The sequence below is a fragment of the Rhinolophus hipposideros genome, assembly GCF_964194185.1.
Source record: "Rhinolophus hipposideros genome assembly, chromosome: 1".
NCBI classification, from domain to species: Eukaryota; Metazoa; Chordata; class Mammalia; order Chiroptera; family Rhinolophidae; genus Rhinolophus; species Rhinolophus hipposideros.
The window spans coordinates 80,460,485-80,473,085 of NC_138047.1; the positions used below are offsets into that span (position 1 = coordinate 80,460,485).

The following is a 12,601-nucleotide window of genomic DNA, read 5'->3' on the forward strand; positions in this document are numbered from 1 at the left end:
GAATGGCCATCAGAGCTGTCGTCGTATTACTCTTGATGTCCTGAATGTCATCAAAATGTCTTCCTTTCAATATTTCCTTAATTTCGGGTAAAGAAAAAAGTCACTGGGGGCCAGATCAGGTGAGTAGGGAGGGTGTTCCAATACAGTTATTTGTTTACTGGCTAAAAACTCCCTCACAGACAGTGCCGTGTGAGCTGGTGCATTGTCGTGATGCAAGAGCCATGAATTGTTGGTGAAAAGTTCAGGTCGTCTTAACTTTTTCCAGCCTCTTCAGCACTTCCAAATAGTAAACTTGGTTAACTGTTTGTCCAGTTCATAGAAATTCATAATGAATAATCCCTCTGATATCAAAAAAAAGGTTAGCAACATCATTGCAACAAGTTTACTAACTTAATTGTCTGACCTCCTAAGAAATCAAAATAAAAAATTGAAGAGAATTTCAGAAAGGAAACCCTGGTTGGCAGTGTGCAGGTTGTACCAGATGGAACCAAAGAACAGGCAGCAGTGATGGAGAAACCATATTGCTGGGATTTAGGAATTGCACGGCTCAGGAGAGAGTGAAAGTAGAAAAAAAAAAGAGTGCACCGTCCACGTGCTGGCATTTGTGCCTGAGAACCTGACCACATTCACTTCTTTAATCCTCACTGCAGTCCTGTGAGATGGGTACGGTTTGTTGTCCCTTATTACAGGTCCAGAAACCATAGATAGAAGGGCTGCTTCACTTGCCCAGAGTCATGTAGCAAGTGGCGAGGCTGGGGTTTAAACCTAAGAATTTCAGTTCTAGACGTGGTGTTCCACATACCACCATGCCGCCCAGAGATTGAGGGCCTTTAGTGGTGAAGTGAAAGGCATTTGTGAGGCTCCCCACTTTTTTCCTTACCTTTTTTTTTTTTTTAAAGAAGAGAGGTCCCAGCCTGTTTGTAAAAATGGAATTACACAGAAGGGAAAATCTGAACATGAAAGCCAGATAGGGCACAAGTCTTGGGATCACAAGATGTAAACTCAAAAGCAAAATTAAAAAATGTATCTTAGGAGGCTGTATCTGAATCCAGTATTCGGCCTCAGACCCTCACAGGAGGAAGGGAGCTGCGTAGAATAAAAAGAATTAGGTATTGTGATATGTCAGGCGCCATTCTGGGTGTTTAACATGTATTATGTCCTTTAGTCCTCCCCTCAACCCTGTCGCCTCGTTTTCACAGATGAGACAGCCTGCAGAAATTAGGCAGTATTTCTCATCTCACAGTCAGTAGACCTACTCGTCTGCCCTCAAGTGTCTCAAACTGTTCCCGTAGACCCAGCCACGCCAGGAACAGCTGGCAGTGGAGCCCCGGATGCCGGCAGTCATAGCTGCAAGTCCCATTCACATCTGGACTTAGATCAGTTTGCTGTGACAATGCCTCCCCCAAAGGCTGTATGAAGAGCAAATGTGATCATTTATGAGGATTAAAGCTCTCTGCAAGCAGGGTCTTTGCCCCAGGGCCCGAAACAGGCACAACACAACACAGATGTTGAGTCAGGAGGAGGCCGTCAGTGAAGGAATGAATGCAGAGATGGGCTGGCCTGGCATCTAAATGGTAGTTGCCCTTCAGCCCTGTGGAGCACCGGTGCTGTGGTCGGAGATAACGTGCTCACCTCTGAGAAGCCAAGTGTTTTGTCAGTGACCTTTGATCATTTGGTGGAAAGCATTTTCTTTCTCTCTCTTTTTTTTTTAAATTTTTATTGGGGAATAATGGGAAACAGTGTGTTTTTCTAGGACCCATCAGCTCCATGTCAAGTCATTGTTTTCAATCTAGCTGTGGAGGGCGCAGCTCACTGGCCCATGTGGGAATCAAACCGGCGACCTTGGTGTTAAGAGCACTGCTCTCCAACCACTGAGCAACCGGCCACCCGGAAAGCATTTTCTAATTACATTTTCACTCAAACTGTTCGAAAGGGTTCCCCACTATCCAGATTGTTTGTATCCTCCAGTACAGTTACTTGGCTTCCAAGAAAAACACAGCACTTCTAGTTCTGTTCTTAGCCTTCGAGCCAGTGTGCAGCTGAAAGCCAAGAAAAGACCTAACCACTGGAAGGACTCCTGAGTTTATTCAGGAGGAGTAACTGGAAACCCATAACCATGAACCACCATACCCATCATAGGGAAGACATAGCAAGACTCTGCTGTTCAAGAGTCCCAGGCAGACCTCCCTCGCCTCGGGAACTTGGGGAGAGGTGAGAAGTGGGCAGTCTTCCACATAGTGTCTTCCAAATAATTTCTGGAACTGTCATGGAAGACATTGGACCCTGCTGGTTTAGGGACAGATTTGCTGGCCTCTGTGTGGGTTGAGGAGATAGTTGGCAATGCGGGAGCGGCTGGGGTGGTTGGGAACGGACCAGGGCCAACAGGTTTTTTGTTGTAGAGCAGTGGTTTGGCTCACAGGTTGTGTGTTAGAATCATCTGGGGATGTTTTAAAAGTGTGTGTGTAGATGCCACCCCAGACTGAATGAATTAGAATATCTGCAGTTGGGGCTGTGATAGTGGTCATTTAAATGTTCCCCCAGCTAATTCTGATCTGCACCCCTATTTGAACACTGATCTTAGAGCACCAGAATCACCAGGAGCCCCAACCCAGAGTTTGCGATTCATTGGGTCTGACGTGGAGTCTGAGAACGTGCATTTGTATCGAGCTCTCAGATTGCGTTGACGTTGCTGGTCCAGGACCCATACTTTGAGGACCCCTGTCCTAGAGCCACTGATGTTTAGGGTGTTTTTTGAGTCTAATGCTCACGTGGAAATTCTCATTTGTCTGCCTAGGTGTTTTTATCTGTGAAGTCATTTTTGCTGTGAATAGGACTGTAATTTGATTGAACTGAAGGCTGCTTGTGTGTTATACCGCTTACCAGCCATGGGACCTTGGAAATGTTATTTAACCTCTAGAAAGCCCAGTTTCCTCATCTATAAAATGTAACGTGATGCCATTTTCATAAGGACTGTGAAGGTTATTGGTTAGGACTTCAGTTTTGGGAGGAACTAATGTAGTTATTTAGGAGGAGTTTTTATTGATACACCGAGTCTATCACAGTTACTAAGTAAGGCAGTGGAGAAAGAGAATACAAAAAAATCAATACCGTGAAATTTCTGTTAAGGTGTTTTGTTACTATTGTATCTTGAAATCTCAGTTGTCTCATCAAATAAGGCAGCATTCCTTGTACCCCTCTCACTAGGTTATAAGAACAAGTTCTGGAGCCAGGGGGTCTTGGAACCTGGCTTTACAGCGTCACAGCTGAGTAATCTTGGGCGAGTGACCCCACCTCTCTAAATCCCTTTGTTCTTTTGCAAAGTGGGGATGATGTCTTCTTTAACAGGGTTGTTGGATTGATCAGAAAGTCTTGGAATATACAAAGTATGTGTCCAGCACACAGTAGGTACTCAGTACATGGCACCTCCTATTTTTGTTGCATTTGGCTTTTTTCGTTTTGAAGGCTTATGTTCTTTCTGTTACTTGAGGGTAGATAGAGACTGTTAGTTCTCTCAGCTCTCCCAGCTCTCAGGGACCTCATAAGAGAAATAAGACAAATGTATTAATAATTCAGGAAGAAATGAGCTGGCCGTTATGTGGCCTCTGGCTGCCTAGCCATGCTTAAAGCTGCCTCCGCTTGTTGAGAGGTCTGGGATGAGAGCGGTACGACTGTCAGGTCTGGCATGGATTGCACTTGGGGAAGGGACACTGTCTGCATCCTGAAGCCATCTGTGGTAGGCCATTTCGACACATACCAGTAGGAGAGAAATACCAACCCCACTGGGTGTAGATTATTAGAATCGAAGAACATTGGATCCATAATCCTGTGGACATTTTATTAAGCATCTGCTGCGTACCAGGCAGTAGGCTGGACGTGGTTCATTCAGTGATTTCATTCACCAGCTATGCATTGAGTGCTCACTGTGGGCCAGGCACTGGGGTTTGTAAGGATGAATAGGACAGGAAGTTGCCCTCAGGATGTTGCTGACCTTGTGTCCCTAGGGTATGCCTGCAAGAAATGATTTCAAGAAACTTGAGCATTAGGTTGGATTGCTGTCTGCAGGTGGGTGGAATGGAAATGCTGCTATAACTGGAAATCACTTGGAGCTATACTGTAGTGGTAGTTTATTGCTGTGCAGTTAATTTTATCCTGCATCACAGAGCTTCACCAAAAAATGGAAAACATTTTGAGTAGAGTTAGAATTTCTCTTTTTTGTCTATATTTTCTCCAGACTACCATATCCACTTTGGGTTGAAACTGAAATATCCTTCTTCTCTATGTCTTGAAATAACTATGCTATAAGATTTCCTCTGTATTTTATTGAAGCTTTGTGAGTTAACCAAGGAAAGAAGAGTTGAAGTAGAAAGTATTTACGAAAGAAAGAAAAATATATTGCCAGGGGTAACCATTTAAAGCATACAATTGTTGCGTTCTCACTAGACTAGAGATACCAGTTCAGACATATTGGAGAGTCCAAAATTGTAGAAAATGCTCCAGTAATTTGAAGCGTGACGAAATATTGAGCTTAGTTCCTACAAGGACAGCTTCTTTCAGACCAGTGAGGCACTGTGCAGCTAAGGGAAATTTTACGGTGTGATCTCTGACACTGGGAAAGAAAAATGTGTTTGTCATCTTCCTCTCTGTTAGATTTGGCCCTGCTCTCACCTCCTGTCTTCTCCTTGAGATGGGGAAACAAATGTTTTACATACTCCTTCACTTTAACATGATCTAACACACATACTTTGCTCTTTTGAACATTGGGGATCCTTGAATTAATAGTTGTTTTTTGGCCAGTGTCTACATATGTGTATTGTCAGACCCAGGATGAAGCCAGGTAGTGACTGAATGTCCCAGTGTCTCCTTGAGGTGGAGGCGCGGGGACTTTGGATAGTAGTAAGTAGAAAGTCAGCATTTAGGCAGAAAATGCTTTTTGCCCATTGGTTTTCTTGGTTGAATTTTAGTGTTTTTATAATGTGCACGTCTCTTGGTTTACGTGAATATTTGAGGGGCTTCCTCTCTAGGTTTGGTTCTGCTTCCAGTTTTAAAAACAGTAATAATGACTGCGTAATGGCTTATCTGCCCTGTGACTATCCCAGTCAAACATGATTATAATAACTTATAAAGTGGCTTTCTAGAAAAAAGGTGTGCTGTCACATACTCCCTTGCTTGTTCCACCCACTTTAAGGTTAATACTTTATTCGTTGGGAAGCTGGCCCATTTTGGGTGACCTCTTCTTGTACTTCTTGTTCTCAGTCTTCTGAGATCTGCAGCCTGATAGGATGACAGTTTTTATTTTATTTGACACCCCACGTATAGAACCTTATATTGTTTGCTTTTCGTATTTTCTAAGTGAGATTATAAAGTCCCTAAGTAAAAGGACACTGCCCTCCTGTTTTTTTTTGGGGGGGAGGGTCTCTGTTCCCTTCAGCTTTGGCTTCACCTGATGCGAAATGTACTTAATCCCTCCTCTCCCCCAACACCTTGAGGAGCAAAAAAATGCCTGAGCGAATCCTGCTGGAGGTGAAGGGCAGGGGAAAGTGGGACCTAGCCAGCTAGGAATCAGGAATTACGTCTGACCTAGTCACAGGATGATGTAGGCAGAGGTTAAAAGGAACAAAGTGACAATCACTTGTGTCATTCCAGGGGGACTATCAGACACAGGAGCTCCAAACAAGAGGGGAAGGCCCCCAGGCCGGCACCCCTGCTTGCCCGGCCTTGCAGGACACGTGCCCCTTCAGCGGCCACCACTCCTCCCCCAGCTGTTGCTCCTCAGCTGGGCCTTCTTAGAGCAGCTCCATGTCATCACCAGTGCCATCTGGAACTTGAGATTCATTTTCTTAGTGTGTCAGGGTTCCCCACAACACCCGCCTGCCCTCACCAGGTTTGGTGATTTACAAAAAAGGCTCACAGGACCCAGCCTGCCCTCTGCATTTGTGGGGTGGGCATCCGCAGATTCAAACACCCGGAAATCAAAAATCTTTAGGAAAACAATTTCAGAAAGCCAATCCGTAAATAATACAGTATGACAACTATTGACATAGCATTTACATTATTAGGTATCATAAGTAATCTACAGATGATGTAAAGTATATGGGAGGATATGCATAGGTTCTGTGCAAACGGTACATCGTTTTGTATAAGGGACTTGAGTCTGCATTTTAGTATCTGAGACGGTCTGGAACCAGTTTCCCCATGGAGACTAGATACCAAGGAATGACTGTAATTTGTTACAGCAAAAGGATACAAAGGATACAACGCAACCTCAGCAAAGGGGAAAGCTGCCTGGGGCAAAGTCTGGAGGAGGCCAGGCGTGAGCTTCCAGAATGCTTTTCCAGTGGAGTCACCCTTATTAATCCTCCAGCAACAAGTTGTGACAGCACATGTGAAATGTTGTCTACCAGGGGTGCTCATTGGAGACCCAGAGCCCAGGGTTTTTATTGGGGCTGGTCACGTCGGCACCCTGTGCCTGGGAAGCACCAAATTCCTGACTCCCAGAAGGAAAGCAGGTGTTCAGTATGAACCACACGGCACACAGGCCACGTGCAGCGAGCCATCTTGTCAGGAAATGGCAGGAACCCTCCCTAAATATGCTAAAGGCAGCCAAAGGCCAGCCAAAGGCCTATCTAAAGATAACAGCCTCACGCCTGCTGTGTTGTCTTTTCTGCACAGTTTCTAGAGTTGATCTTACATTTTTACTCTGAATTTATTGAATTGGAGGTTCACATTTGTGTCAAATTCAGCTTTGTGTTGGCTGGATGGGCCTTGGTCTGTCGTTAGTAAGAACCCTGGGCTGGACCGATGGCTGTTTTGCTTTCTGGACACGGTTTTCCTTTCACCGACTGCCTGCCCGCAGCCTGGGTGTCTGCCCACAGGGCAAGTTCGCTGCCTGCCTCTGTCCTTTTATTAAGGTGACTCAGTCCTCCTCCACCCCACTGCCCTTGGGATTATCAGGCTGTCTGGTCCTGGCAGCCCTTCCTTGTGTGGGTTCCCAGGTGGGCTTGGGGGCATTGGCAGCCTGTTCTGCCTCTGGGCCCCAGAGGCACAGATTGCTGCCCCTCTGGGGAGAGGCAGGGAGGCGGTTGTACTTAACTTCCACTTAAAGCCTGTCTTACTATTTTTATAAGTATTCTTCAGAAATCTGTCTTTGGGATTTAAACCTCTTTGCCTTTGAGTTTTGCTTTTCTGTTTCTATTTCTTTTTCTGTTTGGTTTTCTGCTCTGAATTTTAGTTGTCTGGTTTCAGAAATTTCACATCATGACAGTGGTTTAGAACTGCAGTTGGCCCTTGAACAACATGGGGGTTAGGGATGTTGACATCAGCACAGTTGAAAATCCACGTATGACTTTTGACTACCCCCAAAGCTTAATTGCCTTCTGTTGACTGGAAGCCTTACCGATAGCATAAACAGTCGAGTAACACGTATGTTGTATGTTACATGGGGTCTGACAGTTAAGTTCACAAACTTGTTTTCAATGATGTTGCTAACCTTTTTTGCTATCAGAGGGATTATTCATTATGAATTTCTGCCAACTGAATAGTTAACCAAGTTTACTATTTGAAAGTGCTGAAAAGGCTGCATGAAAAAGTTAGATGACCTGAACTTTTCACCAACAATTCATGGCTCTTGCATCACGACAATGCACCAGCTCACACAGCACTGTCTGTGAGGGAGTTTTTAGCCAGTAAGCAAATAACTATTGGAACACTCTCCCTACTCACCTGATCTGGCCCCCAGTGTCTTCTTTTTTTTGGGGGGAACCGTGTTTCTCCAGGGCCCATCAGCTCCAAGTCATTGTCCTTCAGTCTAGTTGTGGAGGGCGCAGCTCAGCTCCAAGTCCAGTTGCCGTTTTCAGTCTTTAGTTGCAGGGGGCGCAGCCCACCATCCCATGCGGGAAATGAACCTGCAACCTTGTTGAGAGCTCGCGCTCTAACCAACTGAGTCATCCGGCCGCCCCCTCTGACTTCTTTCTTTACCCAAAGATAAAGGAAATATTGAAAGGAAGACATTTTGATGACATTCAGGACATCAAGGGCAATACGATGACAGCTGTGATGGCCATTCCAGAAAAAGAGTTCCCAAACTGCTTTGACGGGTATACTAGGCACTGATGTCAGTGCATAGCTTCCAAGGGGAGTACTTCAAAGGTGACCATAGCGATATTCAGCAATAAGGTGTGTAGCACTTTTTGTAGGATGAGTTCGCGAACTTAATTATCCGACTGCGTATGTATTATACACTGTGACCTTACAGTCAAAAGCTAGAGAAAAGAAAGTTATTAAGAAAATCTTAAGAGAAAATCCATTTGCAGTTGTTTATTGAAAAAATCCACATATAAATAGACCCTCACAGTTTAACTTGTGTTGTTCAAGGGTCGGCTGTGCTTTTTACTGTCATCTCCAGGCAGGTTCATTCTAGCTGACCTGCCCGTCTCCTGTTCCCCCTTTGAGCCACAGAAGCTGTAAAGCGGTGGACTTCTCAGACCCAGCGGGGGCTTCTCCGTGTCTGGCTTCTTGCATCATTTATGTTTGCATTATGGCGGGAACTGATTGACTTACAACACCTGCCTGTACTGTGACCAGATGATCTATTTTTAGCCACACCACCTATTCCACAGTCCTGGCCAAAGCTCTATGGGGAAACTGTGATGCCTGTAGGGATTGACTTGTCACTGATTGTGGCTAAACTTGGCCACCTTCAAACTTGTGGCAGCTTCACTAAACATGCCCTCAGGAGTCAGCTAGGGTGGGCGTGGGGAAGGGAAGAAAATTGCTCTCCTAAGTTGTCTGATCACCAAAGGCTTACTTTCATGGGAGTCTTATCACTAAATAACCCTTGGGGACAAGAGTCTTTCTGCACCATTATTAGACTGTAAAGTCTTGCCTCTTGGTGATTTAAGGCCTACAGAAAAGCAGAGCCACGCCGGGACTGCACAGGGGGCTGCAGTTCTGAGAAGAAGGAGATGGCGGGTGCAGTGGAGGCACGCTGTGAACAGGCTGTGGGGCTCTTGGGATGTGGCTGAGGAACTGGGCTTTTCATTTTACTTAATTTCATTGAATTTCAGTACCCACATGTGCCTAGTGGCTCTCAAGGTGGACAGTGCAGTACAGGAAGTAGGTATAGTGTGGCCCTCAGAGAATCCTGGTTCAGACCCCAGGTTTTGAGAATTGGTCGTCATCCATGTGCAGGGTTTAGGACAGTGCATGGCGAGAGCTGTGTTTTTAGCAAAAACTGCGTGTTTCGGTGATGTTGGCTTACTATGTTTACTCAGTACTTTGAATAGAATGGTGATACAGTTTGTGTGGAATATGAAATTTTACCTTTTTTTAACTTTTATATTTTCTTTCTTAAAAAAACTATTCTTTTTTCGCTTTAGGTCGCTGCCGCAACTGGCCACACAGTCGTGTTGGTGGACCAGACAGAGGACATCCTGACAAAATCCAAAAAGGGAATTGAGGAAAGCCTCAGGAAAGTAGCCAAGAAGAAGTTTGCAGAAAACCCCAAGGTAATTTCTTGTTATCGATGTCCACTGACCTGTCCTCTGGCCTCTTCATATTGGGGGTGGGGGACAGGTGGGGGCGGCTCGCCTTTGCTTGCTTTTTCGATTTATGTAAAACTCATTTCCTAACTGTAGACCAATATCATAACATAATCACTAAACATACAAGGGGGCTAGTTAGAAAACATAAGAAGTAGATAATCATCTTGTTGGGTAGGATTTGGGGTTGAAGAGAAAGTTTCTGCAGGTAGTGAACTCACTCTGTCTGCTAAGACTTTGGGATTGAATGACACCTATTTTGTTAGAGGATGGAAGAGGGAGAAACAGGAAGATACTTTTTGTACTTGCAAGTACAAGAGAGAATGATATAATAAACATTGTATTTAGATAGAAACTTTTGATTGCTTAGGTAATATCTTATGCCCATTATTGATATACTTGCCAGAGGAAAATAAAGCATGAATCATTCTTACTTTGCAACAGCAAAGGAGGTACAAGAACTTGAGGAACTCCTATAAGGTTGGGAACTCTGGTTTAATGATTCTTTTTCATTGACCCTTCGCAAATAATAAGAAATACTGCAAAAGTCACCCCAATGAATTTTTGTTTACCTTTGTCACTTTGTTAAAGTTGCTTAAGATTGATTTCTATGGGCCTTGAATGGAATTTCTCTCCATATACAGGCAGAGAAGAGTGCAAATAGGGTTTTTGTTTTTCATCTGAGGTAGCCAGAGAGGTGTGTGTGGTTACTTTAAATTTTTTGTTGTTGTGGTAAAATATATATGACATAAAATTTGCCATTTTCACCGTTTTTAAGTGTAAAACTCGGTGACTTTAATTACAGTCGCACTGTTGTGCAACCATCACCACTGTTTCCAAATCTTTTTCGTCTTTCCAAACCAAAATGTACCCATTAAGCAATAACACACCAGTTCTTTCTCCCCCGTCCCTGTTAACCTCTAATCTTTCTGTTTCTCTGAATTTGCCTATTCTAGGGACCTTATTGTCGCATCCCGCACGACGAAGGTTATGGGGAGGGAGAAGGGCAGCACAGGGCTGAGAAAAGACAGTAGCCAAGTACATTATAGTACATGCAGGGCCAAGGGGCTGCAGCCTCAAAGACTGGCTCCGAATCGTACCATCGCGTAGTTTTTATTGGTAAACTTCCAAAGAGGTAAAAGATTGTTAATCTCAAGATCTGTGTGTTAGTAGCCTGCTGGCTGTCTTTCCGAAAGTTCCCATTGTGTTCCAGCTTGTACTTTGCTTTCACACACATGCGCATCTCCAAGGAATCCATTGAAGGGGAGGGACCGATATAATTCCATTGGGTCTCAGTTTGCTGAGACTTCCCCTCAAAGGAGCTTTTCTGATATCTCTCCATCGGGCCTCAGTTTGCTGAGGCACTCCCTTGTGAAATCCTGTGAAGAGTGCGGGGGAACAAACGGTTTGGCAGCTGTAAGGCAACACCTTATATAAGTGAAATCATGTAATATTTGTCCCTTTTTGACTGATTTATTTCATTTGGTATAATTCTTCAATGTTTGTCCATGAATTTCATTCCTTTTTATGACTGAATAATATTCCATTGTATGCATACACCACATTTTGTTATGCATTCATCTGTCAGTGGACACTTGGGTTGTTGTTCCCCTTTTGGCTATTATGACTAATGCTGCAGTGAACGTTAGTATACTATCTGTTCAAGTCCCTCTTTCAGTTATATACCTGTAAGTGGAATTGCTGGGTCATACGAGAATCCTATGTTTAATTTTTTTGAGGAACCACCAAACTGTTTTCTGCAGTGGCTGCACCATTTTACATTCCTACCAGCAATGTATGGAGGTTCCAGTTTCTCTGCATCCTGGCCAAAACTTGTTATTTTCCTTTTCATGATAGCCATCATAGGAAGTGTGAAAGTGGTATCTCGTGGTTTTGGTTTGCATTTTTTAAATATCTAGTCACCTTTTAAAAATCATTGGGACAGGGATGGAGATTGTTTTCAGAGTGATTCCGAACCCGATAACCTGTGTTTTCCACTTGTTTACTGTGCTGACCTGTGTGTAGAGACTTGGCCCCACCGTGAGTGTGAAGAGATGTCCCTGTGCCCAGGGGGCTCAGCTCCTGAAGAGTCACTGCTCGGGAGTCTGCTCTCCTGATGTGTCTCACCTCTGCCCGGGACACACTCTGAGGAGGGACGTGTCAGCGTCAGCTTTACGTGGTTGGCAATACTGTGTCTGCCTAGCTCTGCTGACCAGTACGGCAGCACTAGCTGGGAGTGCCTGTTGAACACTTGAAATGTGACTCGTCCAAATCGAGTTATGCTGAAAGTGTAAAATAGGCACTAGATTTCCAAGACTCAGTAGAAAAAAATACATAAAACATCTAGATTTTTAAAATATTAATTACATTTTGAAACGATAATATATTAGATTATATTGTGTTCAATAAAATTTTTACCTGTTTCTTTTCACTTTTTAAAATGCAACCAATAGACATTTTGAAATCACCAGTCATCTCACATTTCTTTCTGTTGACCAACGCTGATAGTTGTCTGTCCCGTGATGGTTTGGGACAGCTTTGCTGATTATGACCATGGTGATGTCCCAGGGGCACATTGCCTCTTGAAATCAAATGGCCGTGGATAGAGGCACCGTCTGTTTGTGCCCTAACTGATGTCTGTTTGTAGAGCCCTGGAGTCACAAATGAGGAAAAGATGGGACTGCAAGCTCTGAGAGCAGAGGCTGTATCTGTTTTTGAAACACCAGTTGCTGGCATGTGATGGGCAATTACTGTTTGATGAATGACTAAATTTGGCTTTCTTGCCTTCTCTGTTCCCCTTACTCAGCTCTTCCCTACCTCCTGTGAGAGGGGAATAGTCAGCACCACCTCCCAGACTAGTGGGTGGTGCTGAGCTAAGCTTTCACCCTTTTCCGGAAGGACAATTTCAGGCTTCATAGAACAGAACATGGCACATGGCAGTCTGTCACCCTGGGAACAGGTACAGGAGGCCAGTGCAGGTTCTGTGAACAGACCGTGTAGTAACCAGAGCAGAGCTAAGAGCTTGGAAGATTACAACCTGTGCACAGCAGTGTTAGTTGACCCAC

The 12,601-nt window shown here is 44.4% G+C and overlaps 1 protein-coding gene across 2 annotated transcripts in view; it reads left to right on the forward strand.

Moving 5' to 3' along the window:
- The window catches only part of HADH (hydroxyacyl-CoA dehydrogenase), a 45,519-nt gene that overhangs the window by 13,415 nt on the left and 19,503 nt on the right, over positions 1-12,601 (forward strand). For both annotated transcript variants that reach the window (XM_081056185.1, XM_081056186.1), the window contains exon 2: positions 9,375-9,503. In XM_081056185.1, coding sequence (XP_080912311.1) covers positions 9,375-9,503 — 129 coding nt within the window. The remainder of the gene's footprint in view (positions 1-9,374; positions 9,504-12,601) is intronic.